A 26,364-nucleotide genomic window follows, 5' to 3' on the forward strand; every position below is an offset into this window, starting at 1 on the left:
CCTGATCACTTTATATCATCAACATTTATCCATATGTACAATGACATAGAAAGCTTGGTCATCTTCTGAAATTTACCTTTCACTCAACTCACTGTGCACTTCACAGATGTGTTTGTTTTTGTTCACATTCTTAAGTCATTCCTTGTTGGAAATGCTTTCGTGTTGTACCATCTTGTTGCAACCCGAGTTCAGTTTTGGGGTCTGGTTTGGCCTTTGGAACCATATTTTCTGCACCTGCATGCTTAATGTCCTTTGATGGCAGATGCTTTGCAGATGTGAAGAAACACTTGATAGTCTTTGATAATATCTGTGGTTGGTCACAACAAATATGATACATTACAGGTACTGCAGAAGGGAAGCCGTCAGGAGGGGAAAAGGGAGAATATTTGCACTTTGAACACTCCATGGCACATTAAGAGATTGTTTTGGTTTTGAAACTGACATTCAAATGTGTACCAAATCATTAGACTAATAATTTTGAACTTATAAATCAGAAATCAGGCTGACCGGTCATTTATTATTTTTTAAAAGAGAGACAAAGCTTCTAGTTTTGCAGAACTTATATTTTATACAGAAGGCTTACAGCTGTTGAAATTTTCAGAACTATACATAGACATTTATACTATAAAACTTTTCAAAAGTCCAGAACTGTTGTCTAGCTGGTCTAAATGAGGTTTCTAAGCGTCTATCACCAAGATCTTAGACTTCTAAAAACAGCCACTTCTTCCTTCCTTGATCTGTCACCATGATTGGGTAATGCCTCCCACAAGATATTTGAACGTGATGAAGCAATGCTCATGTTAGCTCCTGTAACATAAGAACGCAACATGGGTAAATGATAGCAAAAGATTTAACAGACTTTCAATAGAGCTCCTGATATATACATATGTTACCGTTACAGAAATGTCAGTGTCTGGCTATTCAGTTACAAATGCTTCTGTAGGCCCAGTTAAGATAGAATCTGGGACCTTCATAGCTTCAGGTCACATCTGACAATACAGCAATGATATCATGAGCTTGTAGTTTAAAGATATAATGCAAATTAATGATAACACATAAAATAATCACCAGTCATGCATATAATGGATGGTCCGAGTGTTCTAGCAGCCAACCTGATGCATTGTTGTGGCTAAACATTTGCAGCTTTGTGGATAACTTTACCTCTTAGTACAAGACCAAGTCATACACACCAGAAGTCCCAGGTTTCACCCTTTGTACGGAGTGAGCTGATCTCAATCATGTCAACTGTGGAGTGTTCAGGAAATGGCTTGGTTTTGATTTCAATCAAATAATTTGCTGTCTAGACTCACCACATGGGCAATGTACTGGAAAATCATCACAACTTGTATAAACTGGGCCTCAGCAAAAATCAGATGCGTCAGAAGAATGAGATACCTTGTATGTTGGAAGAATATTATTCGGTATAAGGGAAACTGTTAGGACGGGATAAAGGGAAATGCTTGTGGTCTGATCTTTACATGCATATTAATTGATTATTTTAGTTTTGTTTTTCAAACAGAGATACTTAAAATGTTTAGGGTGTAGCTTTGCTCGCTGAGTTGTAGGTTTGATATCCAGACGTTTCTTTACCTGGCTAGGTAACATCATCAGTGGCGACTTCCAAGTGAAGCGAAGCTGTTGTCTCCTGCTTTCTATTTATATGTTTATCCTGGATGGGGGTCCTGGGGTTTGTGGTGATGTCATTTCCTGTTCGCTTTCTGAGGGGTTTATAGATCTAGATACCATCTGTGTGTTTGTTTATGGCGTTGTGGTTGGAGTGCCATGCCTCTAGGAATTCTCTGGCATGTCTTTGCTTAGCCTGTCCCAGGATAGATGTGTTGTCCCAGTCAAATTGGTGGTTTTTTTCATCCGTGTGTAGGGCTATGAGGGAGAGATGGTCATGTCTTTTTGTGGCTAGCTGGTGTTCGTGTATCCTGGTGGCTAACTTTCCTCCTGTTTGTCCTACGTAGTGTTTGTGGCAGTCCTTGCATGGTATTTTGTAGATGACGTTGGTTTTGTCCATGGGATGTACTGGGTCTTTTAAGTTTGTTAGTTTTTGTTTGAGAGGGTTGGTGGGTTTGTGTGCTACCAGGATTCCAAGGGGTCTTAGTAGTTTTTCTGTGACAAAGGTGTAGATGCAAAGACTAGAACAAACAACCCTACCAACCATCAAACCAAAAATCTGGGTCCGCTACGTAGATGACACCTTTGTCATCACAAAACGAAACAAGATAAAAGAGACATTTAACGTCATCAACAACATCCTCACAGGCATAAAGTTCACCAAGGAGGAAGAAACCGACAACAACTCGCATTCCTGGACGTCACAGTCGAAAGAAAGGACAACGGAGAACTACAAACCTGCGTATACAGAAAACCGACAAACACTGACCAAATACTTAACTACACCAGCAACCATCCCAACACACACACAAACAAAGCTGTATCAGAACATTATTCCAACGAGCCACCACACACTGCAGCACAGACGAACTTCGGAAAACAGAGGAGAACCACCTATATGGCGTATTCAAGAAGAACGGATACTCAAAAAATACAGTCCGCAGATTCCTCAAGAACAAACCATGACAAGCAGACTAAACACAGCCAAAAACCCTAACCACCTTACTATACATCAAAGAAGTTTCAGAAATAACAGCCAGACTACTAAAGGCCCCTCGGAATCCTAGTAGCACACAAACCCACCAACCCTCTCAAACAAAAACTAACAAACTAAAAAGACCCGTACAACCCATGCACAAAACCAACGTCATCTACAAAATTCCATGCAAGGACTGCCACAAACACTACGTAGGACAAACAGGAAGAAAGTTAGCCACCAGGACACACGAACACCAGGTTCGTGGTACCGGAAAACTGGAGATTGGCTAACTTGGTGCCACTGTTTAAGAAAGATAGTAAGGACAAGTCAGGGAACTATAAAACAGTGAGCCTGACATCGGTGGTGGGCAAGTTGTTGGAGGGAATCTTGAGGGACAGGACGTACATGTATTTGGAAAGGCAAGGACTGATTAGGGATAGTCAACATGGCTTTGTGGGTGGGAAATCATGTCTCACGAAGTTGATTGAGTTTTTTTGAAGAAGTAACAAAGAGGATTAATGAGGGCAGAGCATTAGATGTGATCTATATGGGCTTCAGTAAGGTGTTCGACAAGGTTCCCTATTGGAGACTGGTTAGCAAGGTTAGATCTGGCATGTAGGGAGAACTAGCCATTTGGATACAGAACCGGCTCAAAGATAGAAGACAGAGGGTGGTAGTGGAGGGTTGTTTTTCAGACTGGAGGCCTGTGACCAGTGGAGTGCCATAAGGATCAATGCTGGGTCCTCTACTTTTCGTCATTTATACAAATGATATGGATGTGAGCATAGGAGGTATACAGTAGTTGGTAAGTTTGCAGATGACACCAAAATTGGAGATATAATGGACAACGAGGAAGATTACCTCAGATTACAATGGAATCTTGATAAGATGAGGCAATGGGCTGAGAAGTGGCAGATGGAGTTTAATTTAGATAAATGTGAGGTGCTGCATTTTGGGAAAGCAAATCTTCAGTTATAATGGTGAAATCCCCGGGAGTGTCGCTGAACAACGAGACCTTGGAGTGCAGGTTCATAGTTCTTTGAAAGTAAAGTCACAGGTAGATAGGGCAGTGAAGAAGGTGTTTGGTATGCTTTTCTTTATTGGTCAGAGTATTGAGTACAGGAGTTAGGAGGTAATATTGCGGCTGTACAGAACATTGGTTAGGCCACTGTTGGAATACTGTGTGCAATTCTGGTCTCCTTCCTATCGGAAAGATGTTGTGAAACTTGAAAGGGTTCAGGAAAGATTTATGAGGATGTTGCTAGGGTTGGAGGATTTGAGCTATAGGGAGAGGTTGAATAGACCAGGACTGTTTTCCCTGGAGCGTCGGCAGCGGAATGGTGACCTTATAGAGGTTTATAAAATCATGAGGGGCATGGATAGGATAAATAGACAAAGTATTTCCCCCCCCCCCCCCCCCCCCACCCCACCCTGAGTCCAGAACTAGAGGACATAGGTTTAGAGTGAGAGGGGAAAGATATAAAAGAGACCTAAGGGGCAACGTTTTCACAGAGGGTGGTGCATGTATGGAATGAGCTGCCAGAGGCTAGTACAATTGCAATATATAAAAGACATCTGGATGGGTATATGAATAGGAAGAGTTTGGAGGGATATGGCCTGTGTGCTGGCAGGTGGGACTAGATTGGGTTGTGATATCTGGTTGGCATGGACGAGTTGGACCAAAGGGTCTGCTTCGGTGCTGTATATCTCTATGACTCTATGACTTGTTTAGCACCAGAATGATAAACATTGCTCACTCCAGCAATGAATGCCATCTACAAAGATGCACTGCATAAATTCACCCAAAGATCCTTAGACAGCACCTTCCAAACCCATGACCAGTACCACCTAGAAGGTACATGTGACCAGCACCTGCTGCACTTTCTCCTCGAAGATATTTGTCATCAGGACTTGGAAATATATTATTGCTCCTTCAATGTTATTGGGACAAAATCTTGAAATTTCCTCCTTAACAGCATCGTGAAACTACCTATAGCACAGGGACTTCAGCAGTTTAAGATGGTAACTCATCACCTTCTCAAGGGCAATTAGGGATGGACTATAAATGCTGAACCAGTCAGCAGTACCACATTCCACAAGTTAAATTAAAAAAAAGAGATTTAATGTTGTGTCCTGTTCTGGTCGTCTCATTGTCAAGAGAATGTCAAGTCCTTAGAAAACATGCCAAGGATCAGAGGACTTCAGTTACATGGAGGCTAAAGGCAGTTCACTCATTCTCCTTCAAACAGAAAATTATGGGGAGATTTACTGAAAGTAACAATCATAAAGGATTTTGAGAGAAACTTTCTCATAATAGATGAGTCAATCACGAGAGAAATGGATTTAAAGTAATTGCCTTTTTTTTTCAGTTGTTAGGATCTGGAGTCTACTACCCGAATGAGTGGTGGAAGCAGATTCATGAATAACTTCCAAAAGGAACTTATGGCAATACTTGAAGGGAAGTAAAATATAGGATTGTAAGGAAAGTGAAGAGGAATCAGATGAACAGGGTAGCTCATTCAAACAAGCCACACTGGCACAATGGGACAAATAGTCTCTTTCTCAGCTCTCTCCATGATATGAGTCAATTTTGGCACAGTTCATGAACTATTCTGGATTAGCTAATTCTGCAGATGTGGGCTTTGACCATACCTTAAGAGCTAAAATGTTAATCATTTATTAAAATGTTAAAGTTGTTGAAAATATTTTGCAATAATTTGACATTGTGATGGTAGTTTAAAAAAAAATCAGAACAGCCACCTGTCGTACATCTCTCCAAGTTTTCATTCCCATTGACAAAAATAGTAACAAAAGTAATAGACATCTATAACAGATGTCCAATTTATCACACACCTTTATACAGCATAAAAGTAATCTAAATCATTTTCAATTAGTCAAGCAACTGTAATCTTAATTAAAATACCGGACTTAAATTGCTTTGATAAAATAAACATTTTTTCTCTTCAATCTCACTTATGTTATCAAAGTCTTTTATCAACCATTCTTTTTAGTGAGAAATGACATTCTCTGTGACTATAACAAAAGCAAGCTATCCATCTTTGTCCATCTCAATCTGCCTACTGCTTTTGGTACAGTTGACCACATTAGCCACTTCCTACAATTGTCTACTGTTGTCAAGTTAGGTAGGATCACACTTACTTAGTCTCACTCCTATCCATCTAGTCATAGGTAGGGTACCACTTGGAATAGTTTATTTTCTCACCTATTAACTATTCCTTCTGGTGTCCCCAAGTGGTCTAAATCCCCAATTTCTTCTGTTTTTCATTTACACGCTCCTTCTTGATGATATGACCTGAAAACAAGGCATCAGTTTTCACAGGTATGCTGAGAAGCACCATATTGCTTGATTTACTGCCATCTCTCTGGACTCCTTCACCTACACCAATTGATCAAAATGCTTGTCCAATATCTAGAATCAGATATTTGCAAGTCTTGACCAACTAAATTTTGCGAAGACCAATGCTGAAGTCTTTGGTCTCCACTACAAAAACTATTTCCTAGTGATCAACTCCATTCCTCTTCCTGGCAGAGGAGGCTGAACCAGACGTGTACAACTGTACAGTCATATTTGTTCCCACGTTCCCTCTGGCCACATAGCAGTACCCTCACTAAGACTAAACTTCATCCAACTCTACCCCTGCTTTAGTTCATCTGATGCTTAAATAATTGCCTTTGTTGTCTATAAACTTGACTGGCATGAACTCCTACATTTTACTCTCCTTGATGCCATTGAAAACTCTGTTGCTTGTAACAATCAGCATTAAGTCCTTTTAACCTAACCCCATTTGTTCATTAACCTACATTAGCTTCCTATCTTGATTTTAAAATTCTCTTTCCTGTTTTCAAATTTCTGTATGGTGTCTTAATATCCTCCATTGCAACAACTTCTGAGAAACTTTTCAATCATCTAATGCTGGCCTTCTGAGCAATCTACATTTTAAATACTCCTCTATTATGGCCGAGTTTTCAAGTGGCTAGATCTCTAGCTTTGAAATTCCTATTTAAACTCCCCAATTCTCTACCACATTTTCCTCTTTGAGAGGATCCTTAGAACCTCTCTCTACGATCATTTGACATGTAATTGCTTTCTGTTGCTCAATGTCAAATTATGCTTTATAATATTTCTGTGAAGCACAGCAGAGTACTTTACTACGGTTAAAGTGCTACATAATGATAAACTGTTGTTCGTCCGGTACTTGTGGATAGAATGTGAATAAAAAATTGTCTGCCCTATTTAGGAAGGCAGAGAAGATCAGAAGACACCATTTGAATAAGAGCATGGAATGTGTGTATTCTAAGCAACAATTGTCCTAAACAAACACACATTATCTAGATTATTTGAAAGAACTTGTTTGGCACATATTAGCTGCCTCATTTCCTATTGTTACAACTGATTACATCTGGAAAGTACTTAATTGGCTACAAAATGCATTATGACATCTTGATGCAAAAATCCTATGTAACTACAAATCCATCTTTCTACAAGCAATAGTGGGGATTTTCCTAATGAGTAAGTTGTCAGAAATGTTGCTCACAATCAGTTGATGAACACAACTTGTTTTTACATACAAGTTATATGTGCAATTGGGAAAGATTATTCATAAATTTGCTTCACAGCCTGCCTATAGACCAACAGTTGCTGGAAATTTGAATGAAGAACAGAAAATTCTAAAAATACTCAGCAGAATTTGAGAGAAAGAAACAGTTACAGGTCTATCACATTTCTTCAGACCTGTAACTTAGCTCTGAAGAGAAGTCCTTGACCTGAAACATGCATTCGTTCCTCTCTCCACTGATGCTGCATTTTCTATTTTTATAGCTAATGGAACACATCGTACTCAACATGCGTGATGTAGTACATTGCAGTGCCAAGACATGATTCCTAGTTGTTCACTAACTAAAAGTCAGGTTCTGCCTCATAAGAAAGAAAAATTAAAGGGAGAGATATCATGAAACTGCTGTCATCGATTTCTCATGGATCACAGTGCACTGATAGAACTCTTCAGTTGTTTAAAGGGTAAAAGAAAGATTACGATCACTAACCTTTTGCCTGGGGTCCATCCACAATCCCAGACTTCTAGTGGTGCATTGCTGACAACTGTCCATCCTTGGAGTGACCACAACGTGGAGTTGCTAGTCTTTGATTGGCCAGCAGTTTTCAGTAGGCATGATTTGTGCACCTAACATCCTGAATCCCAGAAGAAGTTGAACAATGGTCATGGACCGTTAATACCTTTGGCGTTTCCCCACTGGTTCTGCAACTGGAGGATGGGACCCCTCTCAGGCCAACTAAATCAGCTGTTGACTTGAATCAACAGATACACTTTGCACACACTTGCCAGTGATGTCATGTAACAACCCAGAGACACAAATTTCTGTTTGAACAATCCCATTGTTTCATTGCACAAGAAGCAACTACTGATGCAATACTGTAGTTACATAAACTAAGCTATTCTCATGTGTGTCTATATTACCTGTCAGTCCTCAGGTTGATGCATAGAGTTGATGTATTGCATCTGATTGATCATATTCACATGGAAATAAGACAATTGCTGCTCATCAAACCTTCAAGAACATTCCACATGAAGTCTCAACTTGGGCTATCTTCTGGAGAGTTGGTCCGCGTCTCTCTCTCTCTCTCTCTCTCTCTGTGGGTTCTCCTGCCATGAACAGTCATAAACCTTCTTTCATACTCATTTCTTCCCAGCCATTGAAAATTCCTTCATTAGTCATTTTGTACTGTTAATTAATTTATTTCCTAGGCCCATCCTGCAGAGTGCCCTTTAGTTAGTGCCTTTTATTTCTGGTCCTACCTACACAACATGAATGGTTCACCCCCATATCCGGCTCCAAATCTAATAGGTTCTGTTGTGGTGTTGTTACAGCACAATACTGCAGGAAATACCACATCTTCCAGTTTGTTTCCAGTGAGCTCATTGTCCTTCAGGAATGTGAACAGCAGTCTCTGGCAAAGTAATTAACTCCTTACTGGGTATTACACAGCCAAATGTTTCAGTTCAATTAATTTTCAACAGAACTGGAAAAATTTAACAATTGTCAAGCAAATAAGCTAAGAGAAAAAAAGAATTAGCTAGGGACGGGAAAAAGTGAGAAAGGGAAATGTTCATGACTGGGGTGGCAGGAGACAGGAATGATTAGCAAATGAAGCTTTCAAATATAATAATGTTCTAAATTACTACACCCAAGAACCTGCACTGAATGGCAGTATCCTGCTCCAATTTTCTGTGTTTATCTCTAATGGGAAACCTGTAAATGTAGTTTAATTTGATCTTTTGTCCCCATATGACTGGCATTTCTGCTAGGTTTTAAAACTAGAACTGCAGTTACAGCTCATCTGCATCAATTTGGAATCCTTGGTATGTAATATTAATGCTACATCAAATACTAACTTCACATCATGAGCATCACCATATGGTAAATGAGTAACAGATACATTTCTTATGATCGCTTACTCCAGCAGCCCAAGGGTTTGGTGCGTTATGGGAACAGTTCAACATCACCAGAAATACTTGCAAGGCTTACTTCTTGTGCAGGAGGGAGGGGTTCAAATGTTTAGAACATCAGGACCGGTTCTTGGGGAGATGGGGCTATTACAAATTGGACGGCCTACACCTGGGTCTGACTGGAACCAATGTCCCAGGGGGTGCTTTTGGTAACACTGTTGGGGAGGGTTTAAACTAATGTGGCAGGTGGATGGGAACCAAATGAGGAGGTTAGTGCACAGTAAGGAGGTAATACCTAAAGCTGTAAGAACTAGATAATGAAGTCAGTGTGACTAAGGGGAAGAGCAGGCAGGGAGCAGAAGATGAATGCACATATTTTTGCCTTTCTAGTCCAGGGATTATAGGTATGTCAGTACGGTATGGATTCATTAGCTCAGGAGTCGGGAAGTCTTTCCTGCAGTGAGACAAAGGGAAGAACAAAGTGTGGTGACAGTGGATGGAAGGGCATTTAGTGGTGTTGCATGACCAGGAAAGATTGTAAGGTACAGTCAGTGCTGACCAAAAAAAAAAAAGAGGGCAGGCAGGGTGAGTAGCTTGGGTGGGTGAGATGGATGAGAGCTGTTAAGTGGACATGATATCTGTAAAAATGAGCCTTGGTGAAATTAATATACAATGGAAGATAGAGTGAGTGATGGCCCTGGTGTGCAACAGGTCACAGATAGTTGACATGGCACTTAGACTGCAGAGGTCAGAAAACAATGCAGACAGAAAGTTAATGGTTATGTGTTGTACTCCAAAAAGTATAGTGCATTGATCAAGGCCCCTATCTCAGTTCACACCCGCTGAGTCTGGTGTCATGATCTCTTTTGCAGGTCAGCAGGAAGGAGCACAGCCCTCCTTTCCACCATAACCATCTACAAGCATTTCCAGGTTCCCGATGGTAAAACAAACAGCTAACTTGTCCTTCTGGACTACTTCCTTCATAACAATGGTGCAAGATCATCATGTGACAAGCAGTTCCTGTTTGTAGCATCTGAAGTGGTGTGCAGCAGCATGAACATTACAAATTCCCAGCAGCATGAACAGTTCCATCTTGCCTATCACATGACTCAATGAGATGGGCGAACGGGCTGGTTGCATAATTAGTGAGATGAAGAGCAAAATATACGATAAGAAAATAGGTGATGCTGGAGTGGGTGTCATGAATCTCAACTGAAAAATTACTTTGCCCAATAAAATGGCAAAATGTACCCCTTTTTATTCCACATACAGAGGAATAAAATGGCTGTCCACACCTCCAGAGACATTTTGCTCTTCATTATGTGAGTTTACTTTATATCTGATGGGATTGAAGTGGAACATCATTTTCGACAATTTTAACAATGTGACTGTAGAGTAAAAAGAGTACGTTAGTATTTTCCTACTAGTATACAAGTAATTCCCAAAAATGCTTTTGATTTTAAAAACTAGTTTTTTTTTGTTGTGATTTAGTTTTATAACTCTTTTTGCTGTAATATGATTTTCCCCTCTCTGTAATTTGCAAGTGCTACTCTTTTGGGCTGTTTTCAAATCTTTTACTTGCTCCTTAGCAAAAGTAATTCAAACCATCAGTGTTAATATATGGCAACTATGATTTTGATATATGCACATGACAGGAAAAGACTTCAACTTTACAATTTTCCATGAAAGTTGTAGAAATTATTCAGCATATTTTTAGATCAAGTAAAATCTGGACTTAGTGACACCATTCAAAGCGAGTTCAACCAATTTTTCATTTTAACAGGAGTGGAAGAGTTAAAAGTTCAGAACATTCTCATCCATTCAGAAAAAGTAACTAAACTCCTTTAGATCACAGGAAATTGTGAAGCTCCCAGGAATATTATAAACACTTTAGATTATAATCATAGTGACTGATAAAATTATAGGGGTTTACAATTGTGAAAGGTTGTCTTGGGACCAGAGAAGGTAAATGGTCCAACACAGACAGCCTGAAGATTCTCATGTGTAAGTGAAGAACTGCTAATTGTCATTACTCTCCCTATTGATTGGTCAAGGGCAGAATTTACAGACTAACTTATTGATCAGTTTATCCAGACTGACTGACAACCTTTCTCACAAATTACGCAGAATGTTTGAATACTTTCCCTAAAATGCAAAGAAGTTTGATTAGATAACAGCAGTTCCTATGAAGAGAAATGAACAGGTTCGAGAATCACTGCAGGTCATTCAACCAGGAAATGAGTTTCTGGAGGCAACAGCCTGGTTTTTGTGGTGGTAATTACACCGGAGTGGTCACCATTCACCACTATTACTCTTTTGAAACCAAAAGCACATTCAAAATTAAGTGCAGAAATCCGGAAGTTTCTCTGAGTGATGTTTTGCTCCAGATGATAATCAAGCACAAATCACTGAACTTACAAACAAAACACTCATGATCTTGCTGTAAAAAACCTTGAAAAAGTTATAGGTCATTGACAAAATTACAGAGTTTTTATGTCATGTTGTGCTCAAGCCTAGTGTTGAAAAGGCTTATTAACCCTGAAAACCAAATTTTATATGGGTGGTATATTCGAATGTCCTGTCCTACTGGTAGGATAGCCCCAGCAGAGAAAAGAGAGTGAAGACTGCAGATGCTGGAGAGTCAAAGCCAAAAAGTGTGACGCTGGAAAAGCACAGCAGGTCAGGCAGTATTGAAGGAGCAGAAGAGATGATGTTTTGGGCATAAACCCTTCATCAGTCCCAGAGATAATGGCACAGTGGTATCTAAGCAGGAAGGAGTTGCTCTAGGAGTCCTCAACACTCTGGACACCATGAAGTCCCAGGGCAACAGGTCAAACAGGGACAAAGAAACCTCTTGCTGATTAAGATATACTGTTGGCCCTCAGCTGCTGAATCAGTGCTCCTCCATGTTGAACAAAATTTAAAGAAAACACTGAAGATGGAAAGGTCACAGAACGTACTCAGGGTGAGGGATTTCAGTGTCCACCACCAAGAATAGCTTGGCAGGAGCATGACAGATTGAGCCAGTCAAGTCGTAAAGGACACAGTTGCTGAACTGGGTTTGTGGCAGGTGGTGAGGGAAACCAACAAAAGGGGAAAATATATTTGAGCTTGTCCTCATGAATCTTCCTGCCAAAGATGCATTTGTCAGTGATGATATTGGTAATAGTGATCACCTTGGTGGAGACCTTAATAATATCTTATAGCATGGTTGTGTGGCATTATCACTGTGCTAGATGGGACAGACTTTAAATAGATCTAGCAACTCAGGTCTGGACATCCATAAGGCACTGTGGGCCATCAAAGGCAGCAGAATTGTACTCCAACACAATCTGCAACCTCACGGCCTGGCATATTTTCCACTGTATCATTACCATCAAGCCAGGAGATCAACTCTGGTTCAACGAAGAGTACATGTAAAAGAGCAGCACCAGGCTTACCTAAAAATATGGTGTCAATTGGGTGATGCTACAAAACAGGACTACTTCCATGCCAAGCAGCATAATTGATACATAGAGCTAAGTGATTTCACAGCCAATGGATCAGACCTAAGCTCTGTAGTCCTGCTAAATCCAGTCATGATTGGTGGTGAACAATTACACTACTCACTGGGAAGGAGGCTCCACAAATATCTTCATCCATACTGATGTATAAGTTCAAAGAAAAGGTTGAAGGATTTGCAACAATCTTCAGTTGGAAGTGCTGATTGGATAACATATCTTGGCCTCCTCCAGAGGTCCATAGCATCATAATTACCAGTCTTCAGCCAATTTGAAACAATCCACAAGTTATCAATAAACGAGGGAGACACTGAATATTGCAAAGGCTCTGGGACCTGGCAACATTCCAGCACTAGTAGTAAAGATCTGTGCTCCAGAACTTGCACAATATTAGCCAAGCTTTTGCAGTTGAGGTACAGCACTGATACAACAATGTGAAATATTCTTATGTATACCTGTACACAAAATACAGGAAAATCCAAACTGACCACTTACCATTCCATCAGTCTACTCTTGATCATCAGTAAAGTGATCAAAAGTGGTGTCATCAACAGTGTTATCGAGCAGATCTACTGAGCATTTAGCTGTTCACTGAAGCTCAATTTGGGTTCTGCCAGAGCTACTTAACTCCTCACCTCATTCCAGTCTTGATTCAAACATGGACAAAGAGCTGAATTCCAGAGGTGAGGTGAGAGTGGCTGCTTTTGACATAAAGGCAGTATTTGACCAAGTGTGGCACCAAAGAGCCCTAGAAAAACTGAAATCAATGGGAATCAGAGGAAATTTTTTTCACTGGTTGCAGTCATATATAGAACATAGGAAAATGGCAGTAGTTATTGGAGGTTAGTCATCCCAGCTGCAGGACATCTTTGAAGGATTTCCTCAGGGTAGTGTCCTAGCCTTAACTATCTTCAGCTGATTCATCAATGACCTTCCCTTCCCATCGTAAGGTCAGAAGTAGGGATGTTTGCTGATGATTGCACAATGTTGAACACCATTCACAACTCCTCAGATACTGAAGCTGTTCATGTTTAAATGCAGCAAGATCTGGACAATATCCAGGTTTGGGCTGAAAAATGCCAAGTGATATTCAAACCACAGAAATACCAGGCAATGTCATCTCCAATAAGAGACTATCTAACCACCACCCCTTAACATTCAATGGCATTATCATCACTGAATGCCCACGATCAACATCCTTAGGGTTAGCATTGACTAGAAATTGAGCGGACCTCACTATATAAATACACAGTCAGTTCTTCTATAATGCAATGGTTGCATTCTTGTGCAAGCCTGTGATACAGAAAAAGCATGCTTCAGAAACAGCGCTTAAAGTTTTGGTAATGTAATTGTGTTACAGCCAACACACATTTTAAAAGCTTGTGCTTTAGAAACAGCACCCCCAATTTGCCAATCATGTTACAGTGAATTTACATTGACGAAATCTACAGCACAACCTGTAAAGTGGCTGCAACAGCAGGTGAGAGGCTAAGAATCCTGCAGCAAGTAACTCATCTCCTGACTCTGCACAGCCTGTTCCCCATCTACAAGTCAGGTGGGTGATGGAATTGTCCCTTCTTGCCTGGATAAGTGCAGCCCCAACAACACTTAAAAAGTTTGATATCAACCAGGTCAAAGCAACTCATTTGATTGGCACCATATCTACAAACCTTCAGTTGCAGCATTGAGTACTACCTACAAGATGCACTGCAGAAACTCATGTAAGATCCTTCGACAGCACCTTCTAAATCCAAGATCAATACATTGAGAAGGACTCGGGATGCAGACATATGGGAACAACACTACCTGCAAATAGTAAAAACAGTGTTATTTACTGTCGGCTTGCTGTCTGTGAGAGAGCTTTCACATAACTGGCTGCTTATTTTCTTTGATAACATTGCTGGTACTAAGTACCTGTGGATCCCTTTGATTTGATGCAAATTTAAATGAACATCAAGAAAGCAGAAATCTATATGAAGCAGCTTTTCTCATGGCTCATAGGAAGAGCCAGGTGTTTTGCCAGTGATTGGGCTAGTATAAAAGATAGCTTTGTAAATTGAAGTTTTGTCATTTTGAACAGCAAAGTACATGAAACAGTGGTGTGGACCTTTAGATCTAGGAGGCAGAATTTGCCAACACAAATTGTATTTGAAATATTATTGAACTTTGAAAGACCTAATCTTATTCCACTGCAGTTATAAATTAAATGTGTGAATGAAGAAATTCCCTAGAGGGCATAGGTTTAGGGTGAGGGGGAAAGATATATGAGACCTAAGGGGCGACCTTTTCACATAGACAGTGATTTGTGTGAGGAATGGGCTGCCAGAGGAAGTGGTGGAGGCTAGTTCAATTGCAACATTTTAAAGGCATCTGGATTGGTATATGAATAGGAAGGGTTTGGAGGGATATGGGCTGGGTGCTGGCAGGTGGGACTAGATTGGGTTAGGATGTCTGGTCGGCATGGACAAGTTGGACCAAAGGGTCTGCTTCCGTGCTGTACATCTCTATGACAATAGTATGATACCTCTATATAACAAAATATGATTGTTTCTGTTTTGCTGTCTTAACTTTCTATACAAGTGCATCACTTTTAAACTTAGCTGTGACTCACTGGGTGACAATTTCAAAGAACAAAACTCATTTTGTTTTTTCTTTAGACACAAGTTGAGAAAAAGTAGTTTCTTCCTATGAGGTTAGCACAAGTGATGGATTGCCCATCCAATTTATGAATTAGATTTGAGGCAGAAATAAAAATAATCTCAATTAAATATGGATTAGGATCAGCAAGCATAAATCATATCAATGAGCATATTCTGGCATCTAATATTATTTCTGCTTCACCAATTTTTAAATAAAGCCTATCTGAGCAGAGTGCATAATTTTCCACAGTAATAGAAAAGTCTTCTCTCTATTAATCCTGTGAAATAAACTTCAAACCTTGAAAAGAAAATTACCCTCAATCTTTGAAATCCCAGGAAATGCAAGCATAGTTTACATGTCTTTTCCATATAATCGAACCTTTCGATCTGGTAACACTGTCGTGAATTTGTGCTGTACTCCTTTGAAGGCCAAGATAACCTAAGGGGTAGTGTGATGAACCAATTGCTGCATTCCAAATGTAGTGGAATTGGGACTTTATATAGCTGCTACAAAATGTCCTGTGCTATATAATCTAACCTAGTTAGAAAGACAAAGATTCAATACACCTTTTGTGATTGATGACAATATTTTAGTGATGTGTACACAGATCTCCAAATCTCTTCAATTCTCCACTATTGCTAGCTTTTTAACCATTGAAATAACTTACATATCTATCCTTTTTGGCTGTAAATGGATTACCTTGAATTGAAAATTGATTACTGCAATACCACGTATTCATTGAATCTGTAAATCTATCATTGTAGTTGTTATGTTCTTCTCAGCATGACTTACTGCACTATCAATCTTGGTGGCCCCAGCTTTCTTGGCTGCACAGTCAACGTCTCGTTTTGGTTCCTTCCTGTTGTCAAGGATTGGATGCAATGATCTAGATGTCATGTTGACTGTCAGTAACAGCATTTTTGCAATCAGGTTTTACTGCTAACTTCGGGCTGGCAGATGCAAAGTCTTGATCTTGACCAAGGTGACTGACCATATGTTCTCCTCATCTGGACAATGCCAGAGATGTGACATGTATCTGGCTAATGATTGCCTTCTGAGCTGTTGCCTTCTTGCTAGGATCATCTGCCTTTTCCAGACTTCATGTCCATAAAAGGTGACATCCTTTATCAATAACAGTTGGAAATGATGATACTATTACTTAGTTTGTACATCAGTGAGGCGATGCACCAGGGTCTGTCTGGTGGTGTGTTAACAGCTGCTTGGAGGCATACATGAGAGCTGAAGATAATGTGAACATCAGTGAAACATGATCTCTTTCAGAACTGGAATGCGTGTTTGGCAATGACTCGGCTGTACTCAGCAGAAATCGCTGACATAGTTTAGAAGGAAAATTATGCGTGAAGTCAGATAAAATGGGGGAGATTCTTAACAAGTACTTTGCATTGGCGTTCACTGAGGAGAGGGACATGATGGATGTTGAGGTTAGGGATAGATGTTTGATTATTCTAGGTCACGTCGGCATAAGGAGGGAGGAAGTGTTGGATATTTTAAAAAGCATTAAGGTGGACAAGCCCCAGGTCCGGATGGGATCTATCCCATGTTACTGAAGGAAGTGAGAGAGGAAATAGCTGGAGCCTTAACAGTTATTTTTGCAGCATCCTTGAACACAGGTGAGGTCCCTGAGGACTGGAGAATTGCTAATGTTGTCCCTTTGTTTAACAAGGGTAGAAGAGATAATCCGGGATATAGGGACCGGTAAGCCAGACATTAGTGGTAGGGAAGCTGCTGGAGAAGATACTGAGGGTTAGGATCAATTTACATTTGGAAGAAAATGGGCTTAACAGTGATAGGCAACATAGTTTTGTGCAGGGAAGGTCATATCCCACCAACTTATTAGAATTTTTTGAGGAAGCGACAAAGTTAATTGATGAGGGAAGGGCTGTAGATATCATATACATGGTCTTCAGTAAGGCATTTAATAAAGTTCGCCATGGTAGGCTGATGGAGAAAGTGAAGTCGCATGGGGTCTAGGGTGTACTAGCTAGATGGATAGAGAACTGGCTGGGCAACAGCAGACAGAATAATAGTGGAAGGCAGTTTCTCAAAATGGAGAACTGTGACCAGTGGTGTTCCACAGGGATCTGTGTTGGGAGATTAGCAAATTTGTAGATGACACGAAGATTGGTGGAGTAGCAGATAGTGAAGGGGACTGTCAGAGGACACAGCAGAATAGAGATAGATTGGAGAGTTGGGCAGAGAAATGGCAGCTGGAGTTCAATCTGGGCAAATGAAAGGTGATATATTTTGGAAGATCTAATTCAAGAGAGAACTATATCGTAAATGGAAAAGTTCTGGGGATAATTGATGTACAGAGAGATTTGAGTATTCAGGTCCGTTATACCCTGAAGGTGGCAAAGGGGGTCAATAGAGTAGAGTAGAGTAGACAAGGTGGCATATGGCATGTTTTCCTTCTTGGACAGGGTATTGAGTACAAGAGTTGGCATGTCACGTTACAGTTGTATAAGACTTTGATTTGGCCACATTTGGAATACTGCATACACTTCTGGTCACCACATTACCAAAAGGACGTGGATACTTTGGAGAGGGTACAGAGGTTCACCAGGATGTAGCATGGTATGAAGGGTGCTAGCTATGAAGAGAGGTTGGGTAGATTAAGGTTATTTTCATTAGAAAGATGGAGGTTGAGGGAGGACCTGATTGAGGTCTACAACATCATGAGAGGTAGAGACAAGGTAGATAGGAAGAAGCTTTCTCCCCAGAGTGGGGGACTCAATTACTAGGGGTCACATGATCAAGGTGAGAGGGGAAAGCAGAAGGGAGATTTGCGTGGAAATCTCTTTATGCAGTGAGTGCTTGTGATGTGTCACCAGCAGAGGTAGTAGAGGTGGGCACGATAGAGTCATTGAAGATGTAGCCAGACAGATACATGAATGGGCAGGGAGCAGAGGGATACATACCCTTAGAAAATAGGTGACATGTTTAGATAGAGGATCTGGATTGGCACAGGCTTGGAGGGCCGAAGGGCCTGTTTCTGTGCTGTAGTGTTCTTTGAATGAGTGGGACAGTAGCAACATGAATACAAAATTGGCTGAGGGATAAGAAACCAAAATTAAAGGATAATGGACATTTTTGGGTTGAAGGAAGGTTTATAATGGAATTCCCCACAGATTGGTTTTGGAATTGTTGCTTTTCATTATATATAAAGCAAGTAAAGGCACCATAGTTTCAGCAGATCATAGGGCTGCTCTCTTACTGGACTGAGACAACTGATGATGAGTTTAATTGGAGGGTGTCCATACCTCGGGGAAAACAGGACCTTCGTGGTAACCTCAGCTAATGTGGGAAATGAAGCTGAGCTGTTGGCATCACTCTACGGCTCATTTGGATCTTGATATGTAGGGGCAAATTTCCAAATTTGTGCACGACATAAAACTTGGAAATATTGTCAATTGTTAGGACAACCGTGTAAAACTAGAAAAAGACATTGAAAAGTTGGTGGATTGGTCGAGCAGGAGGTTCATGAAGTTCAATGTAGAAAGGTGTGAGGTGATTTTTTTCTACCAAAATGTTTGATAGATATATCATGTAAACAGAGTGAAAAAGGTGTGCTGTATTAAAGGATACACAGGAGCAAAGAGGCCTGGTTGAATGTGTGACTAAGTCATTAAACGTAGGAGGATAAAGTAAAAAGGAAGTAGGAGTATACTTAAGAGGGAAATCAGGAGGGTAAAACGGGGACATGAGATAGCTTTGGCAAATAGAATTAAGGAGAATCCAAAGGGTTTTTACAAATATGTTAAGGACAAAAGGGTAACTAGGGAGAGAATAGGGCGCCTCAAAGATCAGCAAGGCGGCCTTTGTGTGGAGCCACAGAAAATGGGGGAGACACTAAATGAATATTTTGCATCAGTATTTACTGTGAAAAAGGATATGGAAGATAAAGACTGTAGGGAAATAGATGGTGACATCTTGCAAAATGTCCAGATTACAGAGGAGGAAGTGCTGGATGTCTTGAAATGGTTAAAGGTGGATAAATCCCCAGGACCTCATCAGGTGTACCTTAGAACACTGTGGGAAGCTAGGGAAGTGATTGCTGGGCCTCTTTCTTAGATATTTGTATCATCGATAGTCACAGGTGAAGTGCCGGAAGACGGGAGGTTGACAAACGTGGTGCCACTGTTTAAGAAGGGTGGTAAGGACAAGCCAGGGAACTATAGACCAGTGAGCCTGACCTCGGTGGTGGGCAAGTTGTTGGAGGGAATCCTGAGGGACAGGATGTACATGTATTTGGAAAGGCAAGGACTGATTAGGGATAGTCAACATGGCTTTGTGAGTGGGAAATCATGTCTCACAAACTTGATTGAGTTTTTTGAAGAAATAACAAAGAAGATTGATGAGGGCAGAGCAGTAGATGTGATCTATATGGACTCCAGTAAGGCGTTCGACAAGATTCCCCATGGGAGACTGATTAGCAAGGTTAGATCTCATGGAATACAGGGCGAACTAGCCATTTGGATACAGAACTGGCTCAAAGGTAGAAGACCTTTGGTGAAGGGTTGTTTTTCAGACTGGAGGCCTGTGACCAGTGGAGTGCCACAAGGATCGGTACTGGATCCTCTACTTTGTCATTTACATAAATGATTTGGATGTGAGCATAAGAGGTATGGTTAGTAAGTGTGCAGATGACACCAAAATTGGAGATGTAGTGGACAGCGAAGATGGTTACCTCAGATTACAACAGGATCTTAACCAGATAGGCCAATGGGCCGAGAAGTGGCAGATGGAGTTTAATTCAGATAAATGCGAGGTGCTGCATTTTGGGAAAGCAAATCTTAGCACGACTTATACACTTAATGGTAAGGTCCTAGGGAGTGTTGCTGAAGAAAGAGACCTTGGAGTGCAGGTTCATAGCTCCTTGAAAGTGGAGTCACAGGTAGATAAGATAGTGAAGAAGGCGTTTGGTATGCTTTCCTTTATTGGTCAGAGTATTGAGTACAGGAGTTGGGAGGTCATGTTGCTGCTGTACAGGACATTGGTTAGGCCACTGGTGGAATATTGCGTGCAATTCTGGTCTCCTTCCTATCGGAAGTATGTTGTGAAACTTGAAAGGGTTCAGAAAAGATTTACAAGGCTGTTGCCGGGTTGGAGGATTTGAGCTTTAGGGAGAGGCTGAACAAGCTGTGGCTGTTTTCCCTGGAACGTCGGAGGCTGAGGGGTGACATTATAGAAGTTTACAAAATTATGAGGGGCATGGATAGGATAAATAGACAAAGTCTTTTTCCTGGGTCGGGGAGTCCAGAACTAGAGAGCATAGGTTTAGGGTGAGAGGGGAAAGATATAAAAGAGACCTAAGGGGCAACTCTTTCACGCAGAGGGTGGTACGTGTATGGAATGAGCTGCCAGAGGAAGTGGTGGAGGCTGGTACAATTGCAACATTCAAGAGGCATTTAGATGGGTATATGAATAGGAAGGGTTTGAAGGGATATGGGCCGGGTGCTGGCAGGTGGGACTAGATTGGGGTGGGATATCTGGTCGGCATGGACGGGTTAGACCGAAGGGTCTGTTTCCATGCTATACATCTTTATGACTCTATGATAGATAAAGCAAGCATCTGATAAAGTATACAGATATTCAGCTTTACTAATAAGGACATAGAGCACATCAGCAATGAGGTTATGTTGAACTTGTATAAGACATTAGTTAGACATCAGCTGGAGTATTGCATACAGGTGTGGACTCAACACTTGAGTAAAGATGTGAATGCATTGGAAAAAATGCAGAAAAGGTTTACAAGAATGGTTCCATGTATGAGACATCAGATTATGAAGACAGATTGGAAATGTTGGAATTGTTTTCTTTGGAGAGAAGGCTAAGAGAAGATTGAATGGAAGTTTTCAAACTCATAAAGGGGCATTACATAGTAGATAGGGAGAGACTATTCCCTCTTATAAAAGGATTGACAACAAGAGAGCACAGAATCACTATACAGAAGTAGCCCTTTAGCCTTCACTGGCAAATGCTACTCTAAATCTACATTCATCCCACTTTCCAGTACTAGGCCCACAGCCTTATGACATTTCAAGGGCTCATCCAAGTATTTTGTAGAGGTTGTGAAGTTTCCCACCTCAACTACCCTACCAGGCAGTGATCTTCAGATTCCCACCACCCTCAGCGAAAACCTTTTGTTCTCAAATCCCCTCTAAACCTCCTTCCCTTCATTTTAAAATGATGTCTCTTTGTTATTTATCCTTCAATTAAGGGGAACGGCTGCTTTCTATTTACCTTGTAATCTTATACACCTCAATGATGTCCCCTCTCATCCTTCTCTGCTCTAAAGAAATCAATCTAAGCTATTCAGCCTCTCTTCAGAGCTAACCTGCTCCAATTTAGACTCCAACATCCTGGTGAATCTCCTTTGCACCCCTCCAGTCCAATCATATCCTTCCTATAGTGCAGTGACCAGACTGCACAGTATTCCAGGTGTTGGGTAAGATGAGGGAGAACCCAAAGATATATTCTTTAAGTATATCAAAGAGAGAAGAATAACAGGAAAGAGACAGCCAGTTAGGAACTGAGGAAATAATCTGTGCATGGAGCTGGAGGATATTAGTAGTGGATTAAATGAGTATTTAAGTTTTCAAAATTTTGCACAGCTCCAACATAACCTCCCTGTTCTTATAATTTATACCATGACTGATAAAGGCCAGGTCCCATAAGCCTCTTTAACTACAATATTAACTTGTCTTGCTGCCTTCAGTCATCTGTGGACAAGCATCCAAAAATCCCTCTGTTCCTCTGAGCTTCATTGTGTCTGGCCATTCATAGAATACTCCCTTTCTGGTTTCTTCTTCCAAAGTGCATCACCTCACACTTATCAAAGTTAAGTTCCATTTCCCACTGATCTGCCCATTTGACCAATCTGTCTATATCTTCCTTTAACCTAAGGACTTCTTCTCACTGTCAACCACCCAATCTTCCTTTCATCTGCAAAATTACTAATCATTCCCTCTATATTTTTTCTATATTGCTTAGATATAATTACAAAAAATAAGGGACCAGCACAAATTGCAGCGACACACTACTGGACACTAGCCTCCAGTCGCTCAAATGACCTATCACCACCCATTGTCTCTTACTACTAAGTCAATTTTGGATCATACTTAACAAGTTACCCAGGATCCAATTTACTTTTACCTTCTTTTCCAGTTTTCCACGTGGGTCCTGGTCAAAGGCTTTGGTGAAATCCATATAAACTATATCAATTTCTTATCTACATACCTGATCACCACTTCAAAATTTTCAATCAAATTTTTAGGTTTGACCTCTCTCTGACAAAGCTGTGCTGATTATCCCTGATCAAACCTTGCCGCTCTAAGTGGAGATTAATTCTTCACTTCAGAATTTCCTTCAAAAAGGTTTCTCTACTACTAATGTGAAACTCACTGGTCTGCATTTGCCCGGTTTATCTCTTCCACCTTTCTTGAAGTGGAATCACATTAAATGTCCTCAAGTCCATTGGCACCATTCCCTTGGCCAGAGAAGAATTAAAAATTTGAGTCAGAGCCTTTGTAATTCTCTCCCACAGCAATCTGAAATATACCACATTAAAAGTATCCACTGTTAAGCCCACCAAAATGTCCAATGCCTCATTACTCTTTCTGCCAACCTCTCAAGAAGCTCATAACCCCTCTTGCCAAATACTTCACTTACATCCTCCTTGTTTAAATTGAAGGCAGTTGTGAAATACTCATTTAATCCACTACTAATATCCTCTGACTCCATGCACAGATTATTTCCTCAGTTCCTAACTGGCTCTCTCTTTCCTGTTATTCTTTTCTCTTTGATATACTTAAAGAATATATCTTTGGATTCTCCCTAATCTTACCCAACAGTGGTTTTTCCATGCGCCCCCCCCCCCCCCCGCCTTTGCTTTACTAATTGCTTTCTTAAGTTTCCCCTGAATTTTCTATACTCTACATGGGCCACTGTTGATTTGTTCCCTTTGTACCTGTTAAAAGTCTCTCTTTTGCTTCTTATCCAGTCCTGAATATTCAGAGACGTTAAAGGGTTCTCTGGGACTTGTTGCTCCTACATTTCTCCCAAAAGGGATCATGTTTGGTCTGTACTCTATTTTAGTGCTGCACTGTTCTGTTGTTAGATTTAACCAGAAGTAGCTGTTCCCAGTTTATTTTGGCTTGATCCTGCCTCATTTTAATAAAATCTGCCTTTAGCCAAATCCAAAACCCTTTTTTTGTAGACCATTTATTCCCTTTCCAATGCAAACTTAGAATGTATTGTGGTCACTATCACTAAAATGCTCTCTCACTGCCACTTCAAACACCTGGCCAGATACTAGGTAATTAACAAAAGAAGCAACTGTGATCTTAAAAAAAACTTATTTGCAAAATGAACAATTAGGGCTTGGAAAGCTCTGCTTGGACATATGGTGAGCACAGGTTCAGTTGTGGCATTCAAGTGGGAATTAGATGATTAATTGAATAGAAACAATATTCAGGGTAATGGGGAAAAATTAGGAGAATTACACTAAGTCATCATGCTTATTCAAAGAGCCAGTTCAGACACAATGCACCATGGGGGTGGCACAGTGGTTAGCACTGCTGCCTCACAGCACCAGGGTCCCAGGTTCAATTCCAGCCTTGGGCAACTGTTTGTGTGGGGTTTGCACATTCTCCCTGTGTCTGCATGGGTTTCCTCCGGGTGCTCCAGTTTCCTCCCACAATCCAAAGATGTGCAAGTTAGGTGAATTGGCCATGCTAAATTGCCCATAATGTTAGGTGCATTAGTCAGAGGGAAATGGCTCTGGGTGGGTTACTCTCCAGAGGATCGGTGTGGACTTGTTGGGCTGAAAGGCCTGTTTCCACACTGTCGGGAATCTAATCATAGCAATTCTGTGATTGTGAATCAATTTAGTTAACTAAGTCATTAGTAAATAGTTAATAGGTCAAGCACCAGCACAGATCCTGTCAAACACCATATTCCAATATGGATAAATATTTATTATCACGACCGTCTCCTTCCACCTAACCAAGTCAATTTTTTTCCATGTGCACTGGAAAACCATGCTACCAGTCTCTAATGTGGAAACTCATTGAATGCTTCTGTAACCCACATCCATAGACATTCCACTACTACCTGATTACTGAAGAAATAAATAAATTAGGTTTGTTGGACAAAATCTACCAGCTCAGAAATAATTGTTGGCTTCACTAATCAGCTCAAATTTCTCAAGCGCTCAGTCACTCTACCCATAATCATAGATTCCAATAACTTGCCCACAACAGATGTTAGATCGACAGGTCTATAATTTTCCCTTTTTTTTCCCCTCTCAACTTTCAGGAGCGTATGAGTTGAACTTGGCTGGACACAAATGCTGGAATAATGTACCACTGGCATGGAAGTATTAGAGGAGACTTTCGGAGAATAGATATTCTGTACTGTGGGAGGATTAATGTCTTACAATGAAGGAAAAGTTTATAAATAACATTAGCATTATGGGGGAGGATGTGACGAACATTCACAAAGCAGGAAGAATCTGAGGACAGGAAAAAAATGAGAACAACAATTCCAGGTTTTCCAACTCACCAAATTCTACAACATAAACACTGCATGCAGTAACAATAGGATATGTTTGAGCAGTGGGTTTTAAGAATGTGTTCATTAGATGTTTGCCTTTGATTTCTATGTAAGTCCTGTTTTTGGTGTCTAATCTTGAAATGGATGAAAGTAGTGATTGTTGTTTAGGAATTGAGGAGAAGAATATTTTTGGTTCATTCATGCTGACAAGTGTATTCATTATTGCAACTGCCAGACGTTCCCCATTTTTTACAAGTTTGTTCATTGTTTAAAGATTAATTTTACCCACCTACCGTTTTTCTGCATCTGCATGTCATTTAGTGTTGTTTTATGTCTTCAAGTTGGTAAACTACTATGCCTTGAAGAGACATGCTCATACCATCACTGTCATAGCATGTATCATCACTCTACCATAGCATGTGACCCGAGGGCAGAAGGGTGTCATACTCCATTTTGAAAAAAAACAATACTGGAATCATGCTTCTCTTTTGTAATCTTATGGCTTAATATTAGCTCAGATATTTATGTGTTTGAGAAATATAATGTTTATATATAATAGTTGTAATAAACATTTACAGTTGCAGAATTAGAGAGTATGGAAACAGATGCTTTGGTCCAACGAGTTGATGACGATCACACATCTTAAACTGATCTAATCCCATTTGCCAACATTTATCCCTTATCCTTCTAAACCCTTCCTGTTCATATATCCATCCAGATGTCTTTTAAATGATGTAATTGGACCCACCTCCACCACTTCCTCTGGCAGCTCATTCCAAACACACACTACGTTTCATATGAAAGTTCCAAAAACTTGTTGAATTCTTCAAACTACAATACCCACACAGTTTCTTATGGGAGATAACATAAGCTTTTGTCATATTAAGTAAAACACCCTGTTGGAGGTAAATTCACACCATAGTCTCTAAAGGTGAATGAACAAACTGCTCACAGTGCTGTACTGATCTGAAATTGCTAATTCATAGTAGGTAGGGTGCTTGATCTCTGTGTCACGTCTCCCAAGTTAGTGCTCAGGAGCTTAGCTTGTCATACCCGTTAAACCAGAATAGAATTATAAGGTGGGCTTGTGCTGTGGCATAACACCACTACTTATAAGATTAGATTCCCTACAGTGTGGATACAGGCCCTTCGGTCCAACCAGTCCACACCGATCCTCCGAAGAGTAACCCACCCAGACCCATTTCCCTTTGACTAATGCAACTAATGCTATGGGCAATTTAGCATAGCCAATTCTCCTGACCTGGACTGTGGGAGGAAACCTGAGCACCCAGAGGAAACGCATGCAGACACGGGGAGAACGTGCAAACTCCACACAGACGATTGCCCGAGGCTGGAATCAAACCTGGGTCCCTGGTGCTGTGAGATAGCAGTGCTGATCACTGAGCCACTGTGTTGCCCACTTGATGAAGCATTGCTCGGAATACTGCCAATATTACAAGAAAAATTTCATGACAATTGTTTAAATAATGTCCTAAAACAATACATGTCTACAATGCAATTTGATCCATATTTCCGAATGAAGCACTGAAACACATTAGGG

General features: G+C 40.6%; 1 protein-coding gene across 1 annotated transcript in view; it reads right to left on the bottom strand.

Annotated features, from left to right (window-relative positions):
* Nucleotides 1–497: 497 nt before the first annotated feature.
* LOC140485946 (uncharacterized) overlaps nucleotides 498–26,364 on the bottom strand; it is a 28,518-nt gene continuing 2,651 nt past the window's right edge. The window contains exons 2-3 of the mRNA XM_072584388.1: nucleotides 14,287–14,393; nucleotides 498–807 (exon numbers count right to left, since the gene is read on the bottom strand). Of these exons, the coding sequence (XP_072440489.1) occupies nucleotides 801–807; nucleotides 14,287–14,393 (114 nt within the window). The 3' untranslated portion in view covers nucleotides 498–800. The remainder of the gene's footprint in view (nucleotides 808–14,286; nucleotides 14,394–26,364) is intronic.

This window comes from Chiloscyllium punctatum, chromosome 15, assembly GCF_047496795.1.
Source record: "Chiloscyllium punctatum isolate Juve2018m chromosome 15, sChiPun1.3, whole genome shotgun sequence".
Lineage (NCBI taxonomy): Eukaryota > Metazoa > Chordata > Chondrichthyes > Orectolobiformes > Hemiscylliidae > Chiloscyllium > Chiloscyllium punctatum.